The sequence below is a fragment of the Haliotis cracherodii genome, unplaced genomic scaffold (genome assembly GCF_022045235.1).
Source record: "Haliotis cracherodii isolate W230 unplaced genomic scaffold, xgHalCrac1.p SCAF_6, whole genome shotgun sequence".
Lineage (NCBI taxonomy): Eukaryota > Metazoa > Mollusca > Gastropoda > Lepetellida > Haliotidae > Haliotis > Haliotis cracherodii.
The window spans coordinates 320,695-344,857 of record NW_027266319.1 but is presented as its reverse complement, the minus strand read 5'-3'; the positions used below and the strand labels follow the sequence as shown (position 1 = coordinate 344,857).

At 42.3% G+C, this 24,163-nt stretch overlaps 2 protein-coding genes across 3 annotated transcripts in view; one reads left to right on the top strand and one right to left on the bottom strand.

Moving 5' to 3' along the window:
- Positions 1–15,369, bottom strand: part of LOC139444876 (A-kinase anchor protein 7-like) — a 51,681-nt gene extending 36,312 nt beyond the window's left edge. Inside the window, exon 1 of one of the 2 annotated variants that reach the window (XM_071225876.1) lies at positions 15,238–15,369. The gene's annotated coding sequence lies outside the window, so the exon portion shown is untranslated. Of the gene's footprint in view, positions 1–1,301; positions 1,445–15,237 lie in introns of those variants that run through there. The other variant, XM_071225877.1, reaches the window with a different exon arrangement.
- LOC139444878 (sarcospan-like) overlaps positions 1,054–24,163 on the top strand; it is a 54,445-nt gene continuing 31,335 nt past the window's right edge. The window contains exon 1 of the mRNA XM_071225878.1: positions 1,054–1,768. Within this exon, the coding sequence (XP_071081979.1) occupies positions 1,358–1,768 (411 nt within the window). The 5' untranslated portion in view covers positions 1,054–1,357. The remainder of the gene's footprint in view (positions 1,769–24,163) is intronic.

The window sequence follows — 24,163 nt, the reverse complement described above, 5'->3', positions numbered from 1 at the left end:
TGTCTCTGGGCTCCTTTATATTATATTTTAAAACTATAATTTAGCAACTATTTTTATTCTGTAAAATCTGTTCATTTCCGAGACTAGATGTTAGTCTACTTGATTGCAGACGAGAGTACTATTGCTATACAGACTGTTTTCGTATCGCTGTGACTTCACTTTGGTAGCCACAACTTGCCCGTAGCTAAACGCTGGTGTGTTGACAGTATCATGTCTTAGATTTTTTATTTTAATCTTCTCCTTCTCCTCATGTATTTATAATATACTCACTGCCAAAAGAAACCTGAAAATTTATTGTAGGTTAATATATAAGATTACTCATATTCAAGAGATATTAGATAGTTTTGATGCACAAACAAACATACTGGTATGTTGTGTTAACCGATACTCATGAACACATCCCATGTGACATCACAGATCCATGACTCCAGATGCACCATTTGTCTGGTGCAGGATTAGCGTGTAAAGTTTGGAAATCATGTGCAGCATGTCGGGATAAGAATAAAGACACTCTGTGGTAACAGTTGCCTGATTGTTAGTTTTGTCATTAAGTGGTACACATTGGAAACATCACTCAACGTACATACTTCTCTATAGATAAGATAAGATAATATTTATTGCAGAAACGTTCCATTTCCGACAGATGCAATTTTAAAAGACAAGACATTATGATACATATATACAGACATACATAATATATGTTTTATGTTTCGCATTTCTTTTGGCAGTGGGTATACATTTAGTTTCCTAAAGTCCTTAATGTTTGATTAACTACAGTACAGTTTTACGTTCATAATATCATGACTGTGTTTCAGTGGATCGGGAATCTCACTTCCACCCTATCTGGTGACACATCAGGAGCAGGATGAGAATAAGCTCCCGTTTATCCCCCATCTGATCCCTCCAAGCTGCAGGGGGAAGATAGCTCACAGCATTCAGACGGCCACATGAAATCTAAACACGCAGTTGAAATTACATCTGCATTTGCCATTTCTTCAGGAATCTGCCTCCATAGCCACCAAGAAGCGGCTATATTTAGAGACAGTGGTTATAGAGAGGCTTGCTCCAGCTGTGGAACTGTGTGTAGCCTGCAGCCAGGACACCTTCTGGGACACACTGCTACTCCACCAGCCTCCTGTGTTGACAGTCCAAGAGTGGGATGTGAACATGGGCAGTGTCTAGGATGTGTTGTGACTGCTGTTGCCGGGACGGCTTTACAACAGCGCTGACAACACCACCGACCTCCTTCTGACACTCACCTGTGAAGATCGAATTGTTGGAGAAGGTGGAACAAGATTTACCGTTTTTTGAGCTTGTTAATCAAGGCGCCGATACTTGAAGGTGGGATCAAAGCAGCATGGTGATTACCGGGCGGCCCCGGGCCCACTCCGCTTCCTCTATAAAGTTCAATTTAGTTTCTCCTCATAGTAAACTCGACCGTGGTACCGCTCACAGCACTCCCGAGCTGAGATCTATGCTCGTTGAACTGGAGACTACAGTCCCCCAGAACCTTGTTCCTCCGAACTTCTCCAACTGTCACCGGCCCCGCCCGGCCAGGAGGAAGAAGAGGAGACAGAGGGACGTTGTCGACACGGAGCATTGCTGTTGCTGTCGCTGTTGTCGATGTTGTCGATGTTGTCGTATTCACATTTTGTTGGTCATTCTCCAGGTGTTGATTGGTTCTGGGATAACAGCGTTATCATTCTACTTGGAGTTTTATCTACCTGTAATCAGAGCTAGAGAGAAGCCATATTGGGCAGGTATTCCGGTAAGTCAAATTTTGTTTCATATCCAAGTTTTGTTTTCATTGCAATATTTTGTTTTTTCATTGTCACAATGTTTTGTCATCTTTTTTTCCAGCTGATGAAAATATAGTCCAGTGAATTCTTTATTACCATGATCACTGTGCAATATGATGAGGTTTGTTTCTTTTTTTCAGATTTATTAGACTGGGAGGGGGCGGTGGGGTAGCTGGGTGGTTGAAACGTTCACTCATCACAGTCATGTTTCCCACATGGGTAGTTTTGGTGTCTCTCACCCTGATATTGCTGGAATATTTCTAGAAGGGGCACTCACTCACTCACCCACTATAGACTGGTTATTTCATCAACAACCAAATTAATTTCTCTAAGGTACATACTTAAGTCTCCAAGAAGTCTTCAAATAGGCTTGATTTTGTTTTAATGTTTACTTAAATATATCAGAAAAAAAGTAAGTTTGTCTTTGAAATTTCCTGAAAGAACTCTGAAGAAATGCAATATTGGAATATCTTTAACAAACCCAATTATAATGCCAAAGTAGATGGCATTATTTTTATTTCATATTAATAGCAAATTTTGGAAATGGCAAACTGATTGTGAAGATCTGATGGAGTAGTGCCTGGGTAGTGTGTAGATCATAAGGGGGGCTTCACTTTCAACCTGCTGGCACAGGTAGGGAGGCATTGGCAGTGTTAGCAGTGTGGTCATGTCATTGATAAAAAGTTGAATTTCTTCTGAGCAAATGGAATGGATGAACAAGACTGACTGATGAGTGATTTTGGTAATCCTTTGCAAATTAGGTGTGTCTGAGTCGGAGTGCGAGACTGTTCGATTAACCGGTCTAAATAGCACTGATTTAATTGATTCCAATCAGTAGTGTCTGACAAACAGGTGTCAGATTACTGAGACTTGATTGTGTATGAATAGGCACAGGTAGGATGTGTCCGCAGTGTGGTCATGTCATTGATAAAACAAAAGTCATGTACAGAGCGTGCAGCGAGGTGGTGCCCATGTGATGAGCCCCAGCGGGCAGAAGGTCAGTGGAGATTGAGTTCGGTCAGAACATGCTTTTCCATGTGGGAGAAAATATGTGGCAATAGCTGTGTAAACAGGGCCGACTTTCATCTCAGTGTGGAGAGGGTCATGCATGCTTCCTCACCGAGTGCCGGTCAGATCTACATGTGCTTTATATACAGGTCCAGTGCTGTCTCACACAGCTCCACACACCCAGCTACATACAGTTAAAGTAAAGCCTCATGTTTGTGGGTTCAGCATGTGTAGGGTTGAAGATTTCTTTGTGAGCAACGGTCAGGGGGGTCAGGGGGGTCAGGGGGGTCAGCAAGTGTCCCTCTCATCATGTACACAATCAAAAGAAGAAGGTGAAGAAAATAATCCTAAAAATGGTCAAAGTTGAATCAATTAATTGTCTAAATTAAGCATGATTATAGAGAAGAGAAGAATTTAATCTTAAAATACAGTTGTGTCTAAGGTTATTTAGTTGACTGCCTTAAAGTCATGATTCATCTCAGTGTCAGTAAGCTGCTTGTGAAGACTGCTTCAATTCTCTTTCACCAATGATGTATATTAATGGAATGTTAGTAGCTGTCATGAGCAGAGGACAGCCTGTTGTTTATATTCCTCTCTTGGAAATCCTTCTAGGTGTCCCCCCCCCAGTGAAGAGGTTTCACTAAACTTGATGTGAAAGTTTTTATACCTGCCTCAAGGCACTCCTGTCATCAGGTGCAAATATATTGATTCCCACCCAACGTTGTCTTATCCCACCCATAACCCCAACTGGACCATATTCCAGCCCACCTCTATCCACATTCCACCCATCCCCATTCCACCCATCCTCATCCTGCCTTATGTTCAAAGCCACCTATATCCCAAACTAAGTTTGGTGAATATGACTATATCTTACCCCTGCTACCAGGGCCTTCTAGGTGAATATGACTGTGTATCAATTACCCTGCTACCAGAGCCTGCTAGGTAAATACATCTTTGTGTTTCCCCTGCCACCAGAGCCTTCTAGATGAATATGACTTTGTATGGCCCTACTACCAGAGCCTTCTAGGTGAATATGACTGTGTATTACCCTACTACCAGAGCCTTCTAGGTAAATATGACTGTGTATTACCTTACTACCAGAGCCTTCTAGGTGAATATGACTTTGTATGGCCCTACTACCAGAGCCTTCTAGGTAAATATGACTGTGTGTTACCCTACTACCAGAGCCTTCTAGGTGAATATGACTGTGCATTATCCATGCTACCAGAGCTTTCTAGGTTAATGTTACTGTGCATTACCCTACTGCCAGAGCCTTTTAGGTGAATATGATTGTGTATTACCCTGCTACCAGAACCTTTTATGTGAATATGACTGTGTATTACCCTGCTATCAGAAGCTTCTAGGTAAATATGACTGTGTATTACCCTACTACCAGAGCCTTCTAGGTAAATATGACTGTGTATCACCCTGCTATCAGAGCCTTCTAGGTAAATATGACTGTGTATCACCCTGCTATCAGAGCCTTCTAGGTAAATATGACTGTGTATTACCCTGCTTCCAGAGCCTTCTAGGTAAATATGACTGTGTATTAGCTTGCTACCAGAGCCTTCTAGGTAAATAAGACTGTGTATTACCTTGCTACCAGAGCCTTCTAGGTAAATATGACTGTGTATTACCCTGCAACCAGAGCCTTCTAGGTAAATATGACTGTGTGTTACCCTGCTACCAGAGCCTTCTAGGTAAATATGACTGTGTGCTGCCCCTGCTACCAGAGCCTTCTAGGTGAATATGACTGTGTATTACCCTGCTACCAGAGCCTTCTAGATGAATATGACTGTGTATTACCTTGCCACCAGAGCCTTCTATGTGAATTTGACTGTTTATTACCCTACTACCAGAGCCTTCTAGGTGAATATGACTGTGTATTACCCTGCTGCCAGAGCCTTCTAGGTGAATATGACTGTGTATTACGCTGCTACCAGAGCCTTCTAGGTAAATATGACTGTATTACCCTGCCACCAGAGGCTTCTAGGTAAATATAACTGTGTATTACCCTGCTGCCAGAGCCTTCTAAGTGAATATGACTGTGTATTACCCTGCTACCAGTGCCTTCTCGGTAAATATGATTGTGTATTACCCTGCTACCAGTGCCTTCTAGGTAAATATGACTGTGTATCACCCTGCTATCAGAGCCTACTATGTGAATATGACTGTGTATTACCTTGCTACCAGAGCCTTCTAGGTAAATAAGACTGTGTATTACCCTGCAGCCAGAGCCTTCTAGGTAAATATGACTGTATGTTACCCTGCCACCAGAGCCTTCTAGGTAAATACATCTTTGTGTTTCCCCTGCTACCAGAGCCTTCTAGGTAAATAAGACTGTGTAATACTCTGCTACCAGAGCCTTCTAGGTAAATATGACTGTGTATTACCCTGCTACCAGAGCCTTCTAGGTAAATATGACTGTGTATTACCCTGCTACCAGAGCCTTCTAGGTAAATATGACTGTGTGCTGCCCCTGCTACCAGAGCCTTCTAGGTAAATATGACTGTGTTATACTCTGCTACCAGAGCCTTCTAGGTAAATATGACTGTGTATTACCCTGCTACCAGAGCCTTCTAGGTAAATATGACTCTGTGCTGCCCCTGCTACCACAGTCTGTCATGCCCAGACCCCTGCTACCAAAGCCACATGTCTCCACTCTGTACACCACTACAGTACTCGGCCATATTGTCTTTATTGATAAAAAGTTTCATTCCTCCGTCAGACATCTTGTTTGTGTTTGGAACATTGTCATGACGATGACCTTTGACCGGCTTGGTGAAAGGTCACATGCTATTGTATTGAAACCAAATTTGTACATGTGGGCGTGATTTACACAAAGTGTGGTTAGAATTGTTCCTTTTCAAAGCTCTTATATATTTAGCAAGGAATTGTTGACATTTACCGTTTAAAAACTATAACATTTTCCTTGAAGGTTTTCATTAAAGCAGCTATGTGAGACTGGAGGGTTAACCTGCGTATTGTCAGTGGCCTTTCAGTTTGCACATGTGGGAACAGTTCAGCGAAAGTGAGGGTAGAGATTTCTATGGAAACAAGGAATAAATGTTGCGAAAATATTTCTGTCATATTTCCACACCACTCTTTGCTATTATGCTGACTTCGAGTAGATTGTTCTGTCAGAGTAGATTGTTCTGTCATCACCTTGCAGAAGGCCAAGAAACCAGCTCATGATTTAGTGTTGTTTTTTTTCTTTTCAAAGCTGTTATTTGAACCCAAAGGATTAATGCGAATTTGCTGATATGATGTGAATAGCAAAGCTGTTGTGTGTTAGTATTTTAGAAACTGACAGAAAGAGAGCCAGGGTGAATAGACAAGCAACAGGATTGCGTGGTCAAGCTTGGTGACATGAAGACACCTTTGACCTGCCCAGAGTATAACAGAATTAACACTCTCTGATAGGCCAACGCCTGAGATCTGCCAAGAATATAACAGAATTAACACCCTCTGATAGGCCATCACAACAACTTAGACCTGCCCAGAGTATAACAGAATTAACACCCTCTAATAGGCCATCACAACACCTTAGACCTGCCCAGAGTATAGCAGAATTAACACCCTCTGATCGGCCATCACAACACCTTAGACCTGCCAAGAGTATAACAGAATTAACACTCTCTGATCGGCCATCACCTTAGATCTGCCCAGAGTATAACAGAATTAACACCCTCTGATAGACCATCACAACACCTTAGACCTGCCCAGAGTATAACAGAATTAACACCCTCTGATAGGCCATCACAACACCTTAGACCTGCCCAGAGTATAACAGAATTAACACTCTCTGATCGGCCATCACTTCAGACCTGCCCAGAGTATAACAGAATTAACACCCTCTGATAGGCCATCACAACACCTTAGACCTGCCCAGAGTATAACAGAATTAACACCCTCTGATCGGCCATCACCTTAGACCTGCCCAGAGTATAACAGAATTAACACCCTCTGATAGGCCATCACAACACCTTAGACCTGCCCAGAGTATAACAGAATTAACACTCTCTGAAAGGCCATCACACCTTGGATTGTTCTAACACAGCTACCACTAAACCCCATCAGTCATCAAGGAGCTGCTATCTCTCATATACATTCTGTCTGAGACGTGGAAGGAGAGTTTATGTTCCCCCAGGATCTGATAGTGTGTGACTGTTGAAGCTAGAGTGGCTTGGTTAAATAAACGCTGGGGGAAGGAAAACAAGAAGTCTATCAGCCAGTTTCTCTCCCTTCTCCCACTCTGCCAGACAGTTGGGCAGGTGAAGGAAAATTTTGAATTTTGTGCATCCCGATAGAAAACTCACAAGCCACGGTTAGGTGGGCAGGGAGGCAGGCAGGCAGGCAGGCAGGCAGACAGGCAGACAGGCAGGCAGACAGGCAGGCAGGCTCTCTCTCTCTCTCTCTCTCTCTCTCTCTCTCTCTCTCTCTCTCTCTCTCTCTTTTACCAATTTAACAAAAACACTTTCCCAGCATAGATTCTAGATTTTTCAGAATAGTGCAGCTTTACAAATTATTGTCAAGTTTGTCATATGAGAGGACTCACATCTTTCACTGTCCATTCAATAAACCAGAAGTTGTTAGTATAAAATTGTATGCTTTCTTATTCAGTCCAGTCAAGACATGGCATATGTTTTTTATCTGTTTCATTTTTGATTTGTGTTCACGTTTAATTAAATATGTGTGATATGTAAAATGGACCAAAAGGCTTACATTAGACCAGTCTGTTCTGATTTCAGAACAGGGCATTTCTTTACAAACAAGAGAAAAGTCCAGTTACATGATATGCAAATTAGTCAAATAAGTCATCACTGTGCCGGAGTGTGCATACCTTTATTAACACATAAAGTGATAAATGTGCTATCACTGTAAGTCTTAAAACTGTCTCCATGGTTGTGGTAGAGCATCTGCCCGGAGAGTGGAAGGTCGGGTGTTTGATCTCGGCCGCGTCATACCAAAAGATGTAAAAAGATGGTACTTGTAGTTACACGGTCTGGCGCTTGGCATTAAAGCACTAAAACAAGGACTGGTTGGCTTGAACTCAGTATACTGTGTCTGAGTAGGGTATTCTTGTTAAACTGTGGCATGGTATCTAAGTTGGCCAGCACTATAATATCAGCATTTGTCCGGACTAGTACAAGCAGTCACACACACATGCAATAATCTTGAAAGCTGCGTTAAACTCCATTTCACACCACCAGTAAATCCTAAATATTTTTAAAATCCAAAAACAAAAATTCATCTATATAATCCAACATTCTATAATACTTCGTCGGTTTTGTTTCCAGTCTTAGCCCTAAACAGCATTGTTGATGTGTAATATCTGTGCCTTAATCGCTCCTTGCATGTGCGGCAAAAGAAGACATATCAGGGTTCGAAATCAAATTTATTTCAAGTGTGCCAATGGACACAGTTATGCCAAATTAAGTGTGCCATCACATTTTTAGGTGTGCCAGGAAATACATTGGCTTCTAAACTGTTTTAAAGATTAATCAGGGCGTTCGGGTAGCCTAGTGGATAAAGCGTTTGCTCGTCACGGCGAAGACCCGGGTTTGATTCCCGACATGGGTACAATGTGTGAAGCCCATTTCAGGTGTCCCCCGCCGTGATATTGCTGGAATATTGCTAAAAGCGGCATAAAACCATACTCACTCACTCACTAATGATTAATTATAATTCAAATACAAGTCAAATGACTGTCATATTGTTTATTCAAATCCAATTATACTTAGAATGAATGATCAGTCAGAAAGTTCAAACACACATCTCTCAAGTTACTCCTTGATGGTTACTCCTTGCCTGTGAATCTTAGTTAAATACTGCAAGACCAAGTATAGTAATAGCTGCTCTTCACAACTGGTAGTAGCTGTGCACTGATCAGTTACAGTTGTAGCTGTTCCGGGGCCATATTTAGTGTGTGGTCCATCGTGGTTTTACGGAATCGGAAAATTATTTAAAATTTTTAAAAAGGATAATAAATAATATCTGTCATCATCATTTTCCTGACAACAGCGGCTGTCCGTTCAGTAACATTTAGTTATAGCAATGCTACCATCCTCGTGTATGATTAATTTAGGATTTTGACAAAATGTTTTGTTAAATATTGTTATTCTGAATGTTTTAAGCAGGAAATCGTGATCTCTAATAAAAATATGGAACTTTGTGGATGTATTGTGCTAGGTTACGAACTGTGACAAAGAGTTTTCATGCATATATTTTGGCATTAAAAATCGTCAACCAAGTCAAGAAATCGAGGTGATAAAAGCTGAGATGTCATTTGACTTACATTACATGCGATCGCACGAAAAAGATGGAAATATTAACGTAGATGTAAGTTTGTAACTTTTAGATATATGTTTGTTGATTTTTTTTATTACTTTGTATAATATATTTTATTTTTAATAACATTGCGAGAAATAGAGATCTAGTGAATAATCTTTTAATCTATCGATAAAAAATGATGAATTGAAATAGAATATGTATTTCAGAGATTGTGCAATGCGATAGATTAAATAAATGAATGATATGACAGGTAGGTTTATAAAATTATATACTATTTTGATGTGTCTACAGTTTGAAACTGTCTACCGGCCTGCCGTGTTTGGGGACTCAGTGTTGAAAGAGTTAAAACATGTTGATCATCGTTTTCCAAAAAAGGAAATTCAATTTGTTGTTGCACCTATTTATAAAAATTATTTTACATACGAGTATGAAGTGTGCCATGGGGGCACGCAGGTAAGGAATTCACTGTGCCATTACAGTGTTAGGTGTGGCCTCGGCACGATGGCACTAATAATTCTGATTCCTGACTTATTATCTACATCTAAATTATCTACTTAAAATATTGTCATGAAATTTTGTGTTCACATCATCCAAGTGAAGAAGTGGTGCCTTTTGCTGTTTAATAGTGATGAAAGATTCAATGTCATTCATACTCTGTTCCTTCGTTTCTTAAAGGCCTCTATGCGGGAGTCTAGAGTATTCAGTTGGTTAAATTCTATAAAAGTAATGTCGTCTTGTCCAGCCGGACTCATCAACACTATGTTTGTTTGTTGCTGAATGCTGCACTCAGAAACATTCCAGCTATATGACAAACCAGTGACTGATAGTATGAGCAATAATGCAAGCTGCGAGGGAATAATGACACACAATCAACTAAGCTACCAAGTCTGACCGCCGAATCCATACTGTTGCGCCTTTATGGCCAGCATAAGGTTCTGGAAACCATTCAATCTCATTAAAATCAGATCTTAGTTCTCGCTGTCGCTAAACAAAGATCTGAGGACATCACATTACGGGGCACATCAGAACGACCTTTCATCCGATCAATCAAAGTGTTGCTTACTAGATCATGAAAGGGACAGTCGGAATGTATTTTCTAATGATGCAACCTCGAAAACGTTAACACAGGGTATTCCGAACGACAGTGACGGCTCATACGACTGATTCCGTCAAAATTATCATCTTTCTCTCGGTTCCGTGGGATAAACATTTGAACGGAGGACACGTTGCACAGTTCATAGGAAGCACTGCCATACACTCTCAACCATATATTAGACATTCCGGAATGTTTGTTCAGTTTTCAAAATATTAATCGAGAACTGTATCAATATATTTTTCAAGCGTAGACAGAAATGGAATTCACTAGGTTGAAACGAGTGCCGTAAAGCTTGAGAAAGCTGCTTTCTACTTCTTGGTAGTCATTTCAGTCGACGGTCAAAGTTCGCTAAAGGTCGTCCTGACGTGACCCGTAATGGGATGTTTCCACAAAGGGATCATAGTGCGAAGACTGTCGTAAGTCTATGTTAAAGTATGGGAGCTACGTTCACCTTAGTGCGAAGACTGTCGTACGTCTATGTTAAAGTATGGGAGCTACGTTCACCTTAGTGCTACGACTGTCGTAAGTCCATGTTAAAGTATGGGAGTTATGATCACCTTAGTGCTACGACTGTCATAAGTCCATGTTAAAGTATGGGAGCTACGTTCACCTTAGTGCTACGACTGTCATAAGTCCATGTTAAAGTATGGGAGCTACATTCACCTTAGCGCTACGACATTCATAAGTCCATGTTAAAGTATGGGAGCTACATTCACCTTAGTGCTATGACTGTCGTAAGTCCATGTTAAAGTATGGGAGTTATGATCACCTTAGTGCTACGACAGTTGTAAGTCCATGTTAAAGTATGGGAGCCACATTCACCTTAGTGCTACGACTGTCGTAAGTCTATGTTAAAGTATGGGAGCTACATTCACCTTAGTGCTACGACTGTCGTAAGTCTATGTTAAAGTATGGGAGCCACATTCACCTTAGTGCTATGACTGTCGTAAGTCCATGTTAAAGTATGGGAGCTACATTCACCTTAGTGCTACGACTGTCGTAAGTCTATGTTAAAGTATGGGAGTTATGATCACCTTAGTGCTACGACTGTCGTAAGTCCATGTTAAAGTATGGGAGCTACATTCACCTTAGTGCTACGACTGTCGTAAGTCCATGTTAAAGTATGGGAGCTACATTCACCTTAGTGCTACGACTGTCGTAAGTCCATGTTAAAGTATGGGAGCTACATTCACCTTAGTGCTACGACAGTTGTAAGTCTATATTAAAGTATGGGTGTTATGATCACCTTAGTGCTACGACTGTCGTAAGTCCATGTTAAAGTATGGGAGCTACATTCACCTTAGTGCTACGACTGTCGTAAGTCCATGTTAAAGTATGGGTGTTATGATCACCTTAGTGCTACGACTGTAGTACAGAGAGTATGTACAGAGAGTATGTACAGAGAGTATGTACAGGGAGCATGTACAGGGAGTATGTACAGGGAGCATGTACAGGTAGCATGTACAGGGAGTATGTACAGGGAGCATGTACAGGGGGTATGTACAGGGGGTATGTACAGGGAGCATGTACAGGGAGCATGTACAGGGGGTATGTACAGGGAGTATGTACAGGGAGTATGTACAGGGAGTATGTACAGGTAGCATGTACAGGGAGGATGTACAGGGAGTATGTACAGGTAGCATGTACAGGGAGCATGTACAGGGAGCATGTACAGGGGGTATGTACAGGGGGTATGTACAGGGAGCATGTACAGGGAGCATGTACAGGGAGTATGTACAGGGAGTATGTACAGGGAGCATGTACAGGGAGTATGTACAGGGAGTATGTACAGGGAGCATGTACAGGGAGCATGTACAGGGAGTATGTACAGGGAGTATGTACAGGGAGTATGTACAGGGAGCATGTACAGGGAGCATGTACAGGGGGTATGTACAGGGGGTATGTACAGGGAGTATGTACAGAGAGCATGTACAGGGAGTATGTACAGGGAGCATGTACAGGGAGCATGTACAGGGAGTATGTACAGGGAGTATGTACAGGGAGTATGTACAGGGAGTATGTACAGGGAGTATGTACAGGGAGCATGTACAGGGAGTATGTACAGGGAGTATGTACAGAGATCACATCCACCACTGCAGCCCTGTTGGATTCAGATCCGCACAAATACACAGACAACAAGCATCGCTTTGAAAAGGAGGGAGCATTCTGTTTTTACATTTCTCTCTTCAAACTACAACTTGTTATCTTCAGGCTCATCAGAAAAACACAGGCTCTTTACATACCTGTCTAAACTGGTAGGTTTCACAAATTGCAGTTTCCTGTTAACCCTTCATGGGCAGAGCTCTACAAAGTGACATTACGTCTTAGACCATCGGAAGTCTGTGTTATGGTGTGAGACTTACTTAAGAAGGCCGTAGTGACATTACGTCTTGGACCATCCGAGGTCTGTGTTATGGTGTGAGACTTACTTAAGAAGGCCGTAGTGACATTACGTCTTGGACCATCCGAGGTCTGTGTTATTGTGTGAGACTTACTTAAGAAAGCCGTAGTGACATTACGTCTTAGACCATCCGAGGTCTGTGTTATTGTGTGAGACTTCCTTAAGAAGGCCTTAGTGACATTACGTCTTGGACCATCGGAGGTCTGTGTAATTGTGTGAGACTTACTTAAGAAAGCCGTAGTGACATTACGTCTTGGACCATCGGAGGTCTGTGTTATGGTGTGAGACTTACTTAAGAAGGCCTTAGTGACATTACATCTTGGACCATCGGAAGTCTGTGTTATGGTGTGAGACTTACTTAAGAAGGCCGTAGTGACATTACGTCTTGGACCATCGGAAGTCTGTGTTATGGTGTGAGACTTACTTAAGAAGGCCGTAGTGATATTACGTCTTAGACCATCGGAAGTCTGTGTTATGGTGTGAGACTTACTTAAGAAGGCTTTAGTGACATTATGTCTTAGACCATCGGAAGTCTGTGTTATGGTGTGAGACTTACTTAAGAAGGCCGTAGTGACATTACGTCTTAGACCATCGGAAGTCTGTGTTATGGTGTGAGATTTACTTAAGAAGGCCGTAGTGAAATTACGTCTTGGACCATTAGAGGTCTGTGTTATGGTGTGAGACTTACTTAAGAAGGCCTTAGTGACATTACGTCTTAGACCATCGGAAGTCTGTGTTATGGTGTGAGACTTACTTAAGAAGGCCGTAGTGACATTACGTCTTAGACCATCCGAGGTCTGTGTTATTGTGTGAGACTTACTTAAGAAGGCCTTAGTGACATTACATCTTGGACCATCGGAAGTCTGTGTTATTGTGTGAGACTTACTTAAGAAGGCCGTAGTGACATTACGTCTTAGACCATCCAAAGTCTGTGTTATGGTGTGAGACTTACTTAAGAAGGCCGTAGTAATATTACGTCTTAGACCATCCAAAGTCTGTGTTATGGTGTGAGACTTACTTAAGAAGGCCGTAGTGATATTACGTCTTAGACCATCCAAAGTCTGTGTTATGGTGTGAGACTTACTTAAGAAGGCCGTAGTAATATTACGTCTTAGACCATCCAAAGTCTGTGTTATGGTGTGAGACTTACTTAAGAAGGCCGTAGTGATATTACGTCTTAGACCATCCGAAGTCTGTGTTATGGTGTGAGACTTACTTAAGAAGGCCGTAGTGATATTACGTCTTAGACCATCCGAAGTCTGTGTTATGGTGTGAGACTTACTTAAGAAGGCCTTAGTGACATTACGTCTTAGACCATCGGAAGTCTGTGTTATGGTGTGAGACTTACTTAAGAAAGCCGTAGTGACATTACGTCTTGGACCATCGGAGGTCTGTGTTATGGTGTGAGACTTACTTAAGAAGGCCTAAGTGACCTTACGTCTTGGACTATTGGAGGTCTGTGTTATGGTGTGAGACTTACTTAAGAAGGCCTTAGTGACATTACGTCTTGGACCATTGGAGGTCTGTGTTATGGTGTGAGACTTACGTTAGAAGGCCTAAGTGACATTACGTCTTGGACCATTGGAGGTCTGTGTTATTGTGTGAGACTTACTTAAGAAAGCCGTAGTGACATTACGTCTTGGACCATCGGAGGTCTGTGTTATTGTGTGAGACTTACTTAAGAAGGCCTTAGTGACATTACGTCTTAGACCATCGGAAGTCTGTGTTATGGTGTGAGACTTACTTAAGAAAGCCGTAGTGACATTACGTCTTGGACCATCGGAGGTCTGTGTTATGGTGTGAGACTTACTTAAGAAGGCCTTAGTGACATTACGTCTTGGACCATCGGAAGTCTGTGTTATGGTGTGAGACTTACTTAAGAAGGCCTAAGTGACATTACGTCTTGGACCATTGGAGGTCTGTGTTATGGTGTGAGACTTACTTAAGAAGGCCTAAGTGACATTACGTCTTGGACCATTGGAGGTCTGTGTTATGGTGTGAGACTTACTTAAGAAGGCCTTAGTGACATTACGTCTTGGACCATTGGAGGTCTGTGTTATGGTGTGAGACTTTCTAAAGAAGGCCGTAGTAATATTACGTCTTGTGTGAGTGAGTGAGTCGGTGGGTGGTTGGATGGGTGGGTTTTGTGTGAGTGAGTGAGTGGGTGGGTGAGTGGGTTTTGTGTGAGTGAGTGAGTGGGTGGGTGGGTGAGTGAGTGGGTGGGTGAGTGGGTTTTTGTGTGAGTGAGTGAGTGAGTGGGTGGGTGAGTGAGTGGGTGGGTGAGTGGGTTTTGTGTGAGTGAATGGGTAGGTGGGTGAGTGAGTGGGTGAGTGAGTGGGTTTTGTGTGAGGGAGTAAGGGAGTGAGTGAGTGAGTGAAGGTAGGAGCTCGAACTGTAAACTACAACTCTGCCAAACACACCAGTTAGTGATACAAGGCTCCCATGTATCTTGCAAGTGCCTGGAATTTAAACTTTTGACTTGAAAGGGCCGACATGTTATTAAACTTGAAAAAAAGGCCATGAATTAGAATAAAATATCTTGAAATGTCCTAGTATTTGCCAAAAGCATTATCTTTAGGCAGCCATAGAATAATTCTGAAAATGTAAAATTGTGCACATTCATGATAATTCAATCTTACCTTCGGACGCTGGCATGGATCTGTTGCCACACAATCTGGAACTACAGCTAACTGTGATCACTGTGACAATGTAACTGAACCTGATTCAGCCACCGTCCCTCTTGCTTGAACGCCCCAACATGAACCCCCTAATCCAAGATTCCTAAACTGTAAAATCTAGGGTTTCCTCGACCTAGGAAACAATACTCCAGCAAAAAAGACTCAAAATTCAGCCATTCCCATGGGGCATACTTTAAGATACAATTGTCCAGAAGCAACTCTGCTAGTGTTATAAAATGATTCTGAAAAAATAGTTAAATGTATACAAGTGTTCTAATGTTCTAAGCCCTATATCCATTAAACTCAGACACAGAAACCCTTATGGAAAAAGTGATATCTGTCTCCTACACATCAACACCCTCACTAGATTGGGGAATATGTGGGAAACTTGTATGAATTCAGATAAAATCACTATAGCTTTTAGTGTGCAAGCTTTGCTGTAGACAAAGATCATGTGTGATTTAAATAAATGGTAAAAACATGTTTTTCCTTATATATCCAATTAACGTATGTAGATAGCAACATTATGAATATTACATGCCACTTAAGGCCATCGTCAGCTGTCACTGCTGCCCTGGTAGTCGAGATAACCTACGTATTGCCATTACTTAGGAAGACGTAGCCTGACGGTGCTGCCTGCCTGCTCAGATATCTGTACATTGAGTCTGTCGGAGGGAGTGTTGTGTATTGTCAGTGTGGCTTGACTTAATCAGGGAGAGACATTCAGGAGAATGATACCCACGTCTGATTAGATGACATGGTGGCAGAAAGGGGAGTATTTCATTCATCCAGCCTTATGTTGTTTTATTGCACGTGGCAAGGTGTCCCTGATTTCACTTATCCAGCCTTGTATTGCATTATGATTTGTGGCAAGGTGAGGTGAAATGGGGTTAAACATTGTGTCCAAGATTATTGCACTTATATGCACATACTAGTCCGGAATAATGCTGATTTTATAAGGCTAAGCCCACTGAGATACCATGCCGCAGTTTAACATGAATACCCTACTCAGAGACAGTATACTGACTCCGAGCTGACCAGTCCTTGATTTAGCCCCTTAATGCCAAGCGCCAGACAGGGTAACAACAAGTACCATCTTTCTATGTCTTTTGGTATGACGCGGGCGGTGATCGAACACACACGACCTGCCACTCTCTGGGCAGACGCTCTACCACTCGACCACTATTTCACTTATCCAGCCTTGTACCGTTTATGGCTTGTAGCAATAGGCCTCCACTATTTACCCTCATTTATCCAGCCTTGTATCGTTTATGGCTTGTAGCAATAGGCCTCTACTATTTACCCTCATTTATCCAGCCTTGTATCGTTTATGGCTTGTAGCAATAGGCCTCCACTATTTACCCTCATTTATCCAGCCTTGTTTCGTTTATGGCTTGTAGCAATAGGCCTCCACTATTTACCCTGATTTATCCAGCCTTGTATCGTTTATGGCTTGTAGCAATAGGCCTCCACTATTTACCCTCATTTATCCAGCCTGTGCAACCTGTGATCCTGGGAATGCAGCAAGCCTTTCATCTTGCAGTTTATGGCAGAAGGAGGTGCCCTCCGCCCCCACAGCCTTCCATGGAGGGACAGGGCTGATTACATGGAGTGTACAGTTAGATACCCAGTAAATATGTCTACAGATAGCTCCTCAAGTAGGATGTACTGTATCTCCTGCCAGTGTACTATTCTCCTTGAGTTATACTCAACAAGGTCAAACAGTTGCCATCAAGCAGCAAGTTTTTGTCTTGTAAATTTAATTTTCTATCTCTACAAGACAGCTCATGCAGGTTTTGTGGGAAATGTAAAGTAGGCTTCAGAGGTTAGATAAACATGTTTTCTTTTTCTGTCCATAAACATATCAGATATAGTTATGTAAAGTGGTTGTAGTTTTCCTGCTGCACATTTGTTGATAGGGAAACATTATGATTTAATCTAAAGAAATATGTTTGTTGTGAGGGCTTGTCCGTCACGTAAGTGGGTGCTATCTGAAGTGGATATGTTTGTCAGTGGCCACAACAAAGGTTCAGTGTTGACATGTCAGCGTACAAAACTTTGAAACATTTTAAGCATGTCAAGTAGCCATGTATGGTCTTTATTAACAGATATTCTTTGTTTTTCAACAAGAGCATAGGAGGAAATTGTTAACAAATTATTTTTAAAAAGAAGGCATGAATATCAGAACAGTCATGGTGCTACTATGATGACGATTATTTTTTTTAATAATTTGTTCATGAAGATACTGGAACAACATTTGGCCCTCTAAAATAGGTGTTTCTGGATATCCCGGTACTGGATGGCTTCAAAGATAGTTTTTGTTCCGTGTGAATTGTATGTCTTCAAGCTGTGAGTGTAAATGTATCCTGTTTCAGTGTAAAATGAGATTAGTGTAATATTGTGACAGGATAATAGTATTTGAGTTAGCACACAACTAAAACTAATGCTAGGACAGACTTAGAAAGCCATATTAAAGCTATTATCATCACCATCCTCTACACATTGACACCCTGCCAGACAAACTTTAATTTGACGGAAACAATGAACTGAAGGATTATAACAATTATTTGTGGTGAGATGCGAAAATGATAAAAACTATCAAAACATCATGAAAGCTGACATGCCGTTACAGATCAGGTATTTATGTATGTCGTTTATCTGTTTTTGTGTTTTTTGTTTATGCATGATGGTGAGTATGTAGGTCAGGCGTTTCTCTATCTGTGATTGATGCCTTCTCGGTAATCTGTCACGCTGGCATACAGGTCTCTGGTCTCACCTCCAGGAAAGCTGGTTAATCACGATTGTAATGACCTGTAGCCAATAGCTCAACACCACCACCAGATAGCTGCTAGACTTGCACAAGTCTCTGAGGCAATAATTATTAGTTAAATCATAATTTCTAGTTTCTGTAAATAAAAAGAACAAGTTGTCCCTGTAAGCGACTGGAGGCCTTAGTCCACATACATGTCCATGGACTTTTCTTTCTGTACAGCCTTGATGCAAGGCTAGATAGCTGTTCCCGACATCCTCAGCATCTCCTACTGCTATTTATGGAGCAGGTCCGTGAGTGGGGAGGAGCAGGTCCGTGAATGGGGAGGAGCAGGTCCGTGAGTGGGGAGGAGCAGGTCCGTGAGTGGGGAGGAGCAGGTCCGATAGTGGGGAGGAGCAGGTCCGTGAGTGGGGAGGAGCAGGTCCGTGAGTGGGGAGGAGCAGGTCCGTGAGTGGGGAGGAGCAGGTCCGTGAGTGGGGAGGAGCAGGTCCGTGAGTGGGGAGGAGCAGGTCCGTGAGTGGGGAGGAGCAGGTCCGTGAGTGGGGAGGAGCAGGTCCGTGAGTGGGGAGGAGCAGGTCCGTGAGTGGGGAGGAGCAGGTTCGTGAGTGGGGAGGAGCAGAGATTGTGGGTAGCGGAGGTAGCTGGCATCGTCCTATTTTAATGGCACCATTGTGACACTGATGGCATTTTTCACAGACTTATGACTCGAGCTGACTTTGGTTTATTAGAAAATGACAGTTGTTACAATATATTGTAATTGGTTTTAGTTATTTTTGTGTTTTGTTTTGGGAGTTGGTGGAGCTAGTGCTGATATGTTTTATGTCCTGATCTGGGAGGTCAACACACCCTCCATATTTCACACTGAGGTTTTGTGAACAAGCAATATTTCTCCATTCAACCATAAAAAAAGTCAATAGGGCGCTAGTATATAGGCCTATTTATAATGGATTTTTTTTGTCTAATTAAAGTGTAAGATTACATTGATATCATGAGTGTCTTGTATTTGTCCTGAGATCTGGACTCGTCATTAAGAAGGCAGCCTACATGTGAGACGGTAGACTTACCTTTAGTCTCTGAAAATATATAATTTTGATAAAATCAAACAACTCCATTTAAATTGAATTAGGAAGAGATTTGTTGTTGTGAACTGAATCATCTCAAATCCATCAGACACAGAATTGAAACAAAATATGTAACAGCAGTTCCATCCCGTAAATATTCAACATGATAATCTGTTTCAGGTGGTTCACTGGTACATGAGGTCAAGACTGCATGAAATTAATAGTCTTTAATTTTGAACACCAAACTGACACAATTAATGAGAAATTTATTACTACATTCTATCATCAATTAGTATTTAAAAAAATGAAATGTCAGGTTTCATTTTAGGTTATTTTCTGTAAAGAACTCTTAAAACAAAAGTTTTAATTCAATTATAAACAAAAATACAGTAAACAAAAGACATGTTATCAGTCACATTATCAATTTTTAATAAATACGTCAATAAAACAAGAATGTTTGTTCTGCCCTTGACTAACACGAGTCTCTGAGGCAATAATTTTTAGTTTTGGTCATTATTTCTAAATTATGTTAATAAAAAGAACAATTTGTCCCTATAAGACACTGTCCGCATTTCTAGATTTGCCTATTAGGAGGATAGAATTACTACACATCCATAGACATTTTTTTTAGTAGGGCCTTGGAGCAAGGCTAATTCTGCCCCAAACACAACTTGAAACAATTGCCGAGGTCCGGGCATCTGCCTGGTGTTCCCAGGATTCTTCAGGGTATGTTCCAGTACTGAAGTATGACCCTGAACCAAGGGCAGATAATACTGATAACTTGACCTGTCCCACCAACCCCCATGGAGAGCATACACATATCAGAGGTAATTACCCCGCTTATCTGTGCCAATTATTCTCTGTTTGAGAGGGGAACGGTTGGACAAGACAATAAACAAAGGTCACATTCCTGCCTTCACGTTCATTGTCTTACCAGTTCTCAAGGTCATACAAGTTTTTCTTTGAATACCCTTAACTCTTATGATCTCAACTGGATCAGTGGATGACAGAATCTGGATGAAGACACTTTCTATTCTGAAAGGTATTCACATAATATCTTATTATTTACTTCTCAAAAGAAAAATGAAAGAACAGCTGATACCTTTCATATACTATAAGTAATACTATTACTCTATGCTATAAGTAATACTATTACTCTATACTATAAGTAATACTATTACTCTATGCTATAAGTAATACTATTACTCTATACTATAAGTAATACTATTACTCTATGCTATAAGTAATACTATTACTCTATGCTATAAGTAATACTATTACTCTATGCTATAAGTAATACTATTACTCTGTACTATAAGTAATACTATTACTCTATGCTATAAGTAATACTATTACTCTATGCTATAAGTAATACTATTACTCTATGCTATAAGTAATACATCATGCCAGGGGGCTGTCGGGTAGCCTTGTGGTTAAAGCGTTCTCTCGTCACGCTGAAGACCTAGGTTCGATTCCCCACATGGGTCCAATGTGTGAAGACCATTTCTGGTGTCCCCTGCTGTGATATTGCTGGAATATTGCTATAAGCGGCTTAAAAACTCACTCACTCTATCATGCCATGATAGATTAACTGAGTCGTATGAAAGGATCAAGTGTTCTTTAACTTCTTTTGAGTAGCATATATGGCAGTTGACAGCCTTTGTCTACATTGTCCAGGGTGCCGTTGTACAAAACAACATTAGCGCTAAGGTTACCTTATATCCTTAAGTTTTAACCTTAGGCCTTTACTAAGGTTGACCCCCTGTTGCATGAAACTACCTTACGCTAAGGTAGCCTTAGTTAAGGTGAAAATGTTAAGGTTGGCCAGACCCAACCTTAGCCACGCTAAGGTTGATACTTCATTGAATTTCAACATGGCTACTTTCTTGTTGATGTGTGAGGAAACTGAGAGAAGTTTGAGGAAACAGCGTGTTTTCCGAGATCGCACCATGCAGCTTGAGACACTGACAGACTTGGACCTGATATCGCGTTATCGACTCACTCGCGAAGCCATTTTCTGTCTCGTAGACAAAGTTCGTCCTTTGGTCGAAAGACCAACACAGCGTTCGTACGCAATGACAGTGGACAGCTGAGATATTTAGGAAAAGGGGGATTTCTTTCTGAAATTGGAGATTTGCATGGTTTGGATAAAGAAAGAAAATGAGCCGAATAAAACATGGCTGCGACACTTGACTTCATCGGCCAAGAGTGTCAGCTCACTTGATGTAAAGTTTCATTGCCAACACCGTTTCTGTGCACTGGTAGACGGCTGTGTCATGTTGAAGTAGCAATATTAGTTGTCTGCAGATGCGAGCTGGGGAGATAACTCTCAACCGTAACTACGGACATAATTGAGTCTCCCACACTAAAGAGTTCAACCTTAGTTAAGGTTGCCGCTAAGTATCCTGTCCACGTTAAGGTTGTCCTAAGGTAGTTTTGTGCAACGGGCGTAATGTTTTGATAAGGTTACCTTAAGATTAACCTTAGTAACTAAGTTCAACCTTAGTAAAGGCTGTTTTGTACAACGGCACCCAGGTCGGTTTGTGGTCTGGTGGTTAAGCTGTTGGCTCACCCCGCCGAAGACCTGGTGAGTTTAATGTGATTCTCAATGTGGGTAGAGGCCGTGAAGCCTCCATCCTCCCTAGCTGTGTTGTAGTGTGACTGCTGCAAGATGAAACAGATCAACTGAGTTACACAAACACTGCATCATGTGCTGAGGAGTACATCCGGTATAATGCTTGAGTAGCGACCATAAAATGTCCGAATCCTGTGATGGGATTCGAACCACAGATCTTCTGATAGAGGTCAGACGCCTTGTCCACATGACCAAAGAGCTTAACCCGGTTAACATGTATCAGATATTTATGAAAATATTGTATTCTTTACATCACAAGATAGTAACTCTGGTGTTACCCTGGGCAAGTGACTTACTTCAAATGTGTCACCTAGCATGGAATGAGTACCCAATATGTGAGGTCAATGTAAAAATCCTCTAGCGCTCTTAAGCAGCTTGGGTGTATACTCCCCAGGGAGTTGAGAATGATAACTGGAATGCATACAGGTCCACTTGTCGGGGAACAAATACAACAGCATTTTAGCGCATACTAGTACCTGGCTACCTGTGGTATATAAATGTAAAATATATAAAATATAATGTAATAATGTACATGTGGTGTCATGTTAGTGAGGTGGACGAGAATAAACATTTAATAATTAGTAAACCATTGCCTAACAGTTGCTATGGGCTGAAAAACGTTGTAGATGACTCTGTGGGAGTATTAGCTCCACAAGGGTTAACATAGATGGAGGATGTGCCAGCTATTTCGACACACCGCTATTGTTTTACAATCACCCAGGAAAGGTCAGAGTGAATTGGTGACCTCGTCTCAAATGTACGTAATTGTCAAACCTCCATAACCCATACAGTATAGCCCCACACACAACTGGGGCTGCAGACTGGGGCTGTAGACCTGGGTCTGGAGAGGTGGGTCTGTGGACCTGGAGCTGATGAGTTGGGGCTGAAGAGCTGGGGCTGAAGAGCTGGGGCTGTAGACCTGGGTCTGGAGAGGTGGGTCTGTGGACCTGGAGCTGAAGAGCCGGGGTTGGGAACAGGATGCAGAGGGGCACCTGCAGCTCCATCCCCACCCAGCCTTCTCCTGTACAGCTGACAGACAGGAGACCTAACATGGACAGAGTGAGACATTAGAGGCCTGACCTTCAGTGCCCCGTGTTACTACCTGTGCCCTATACCCTGGACTAACCTGGTGCCCCGCCCACTTTTACCAAGCACCTGAGTCCTGGTCTTGAAGAGACAGCATACCAGTGCCCCGCCCACTCTTAACAAGCACCCGAGTCCTGGTCTTGAAGAGACACCATACCAGTGGCCCAGCCACTATTACCAAGCACCCAAGTCCTGGTCTTGAAGAGATACCATACCAGTGCTCAAGCCACTATTACCAAGCACCTGAGTCCAGGTCTTGAAGAGACACCATACCAGTGCCCAAGCCACTATTACCAAGCACCTGAGTCCAGGTCTTGAAGAGACACCATACCAGTGCCCAAGCCACTATTACCAAGCACCCAAGTCCTGGTCTTGAAGTGATACCATACCAGTGCCCCAGCCACTATTACCAAGCACCTGAGTCCAGGTCTTGAAGAGACACCATACCAGTGCTCAAGCCACTATTACCAAGCACCTGAGTCCAGGTCTTGAAGAGACACCATACCAGTGCCCAAGCCACTATTACCAAGCACCTGAGTCCTGAAGTGATACCATACCAGTGCCCCAGCCACTATTACCAAGCACCTGAGTCTTGAAGTGATACCATACCAGTGCCCCAGCCACTATTACCAAGCACCTGAGTCCTGAAGTGATACCATACCAGTGCCCCAGCCACTATTACCAAGCACCTGAGTCCTGAAGTGATACAATACCAGTGCCCAAGCCACTATTACCAAGCACCTGAGTCCTGAAGTGATACCATACCAGTGCCCCAGCCACTATTACCAAGCACCTGAGTCCTGAAGTGATACAATATCAGTGCCCCAGCCACTCTTACCAAGCACCTGAGTCCTGAAGTGATACCATACCAGTGCCCCAGCCACTATTACCAAGCACCTGAGTCCTGAAGTGATACCATACCAGTGCCCCAGCCACTATTACCAAGCACCTGAGTCCTGAAGAGATACCATACCAGTGCCCCAGCCACTATTACCAAGTACCTGAGTCCTGAAGAGATACCATACCAGTGCCCCAGCCACTATTACCAAGCACCTGAGTCCTGAAGTGATACAATACCAGCTCCCCAGCCACTATTACCAAGCACCTGAGTCCTGAAGAGATACCATACCAGTGCCCCAGCCACTATTACCAAGCACCTGAGTCCTGAAGTGATACAATACCAGCTCCCCAGCCACTATTACCAAGTACCTGAGTCCTGAAGAGATACCATACCAGTGCCCCAGCCACTATTACCAAGCACCTGAGTCCTGAAGAGATACTATACCAGTGCCCCAGCCACTATTTCCATCCACCTATGTTCTGTGTGTCTTGATG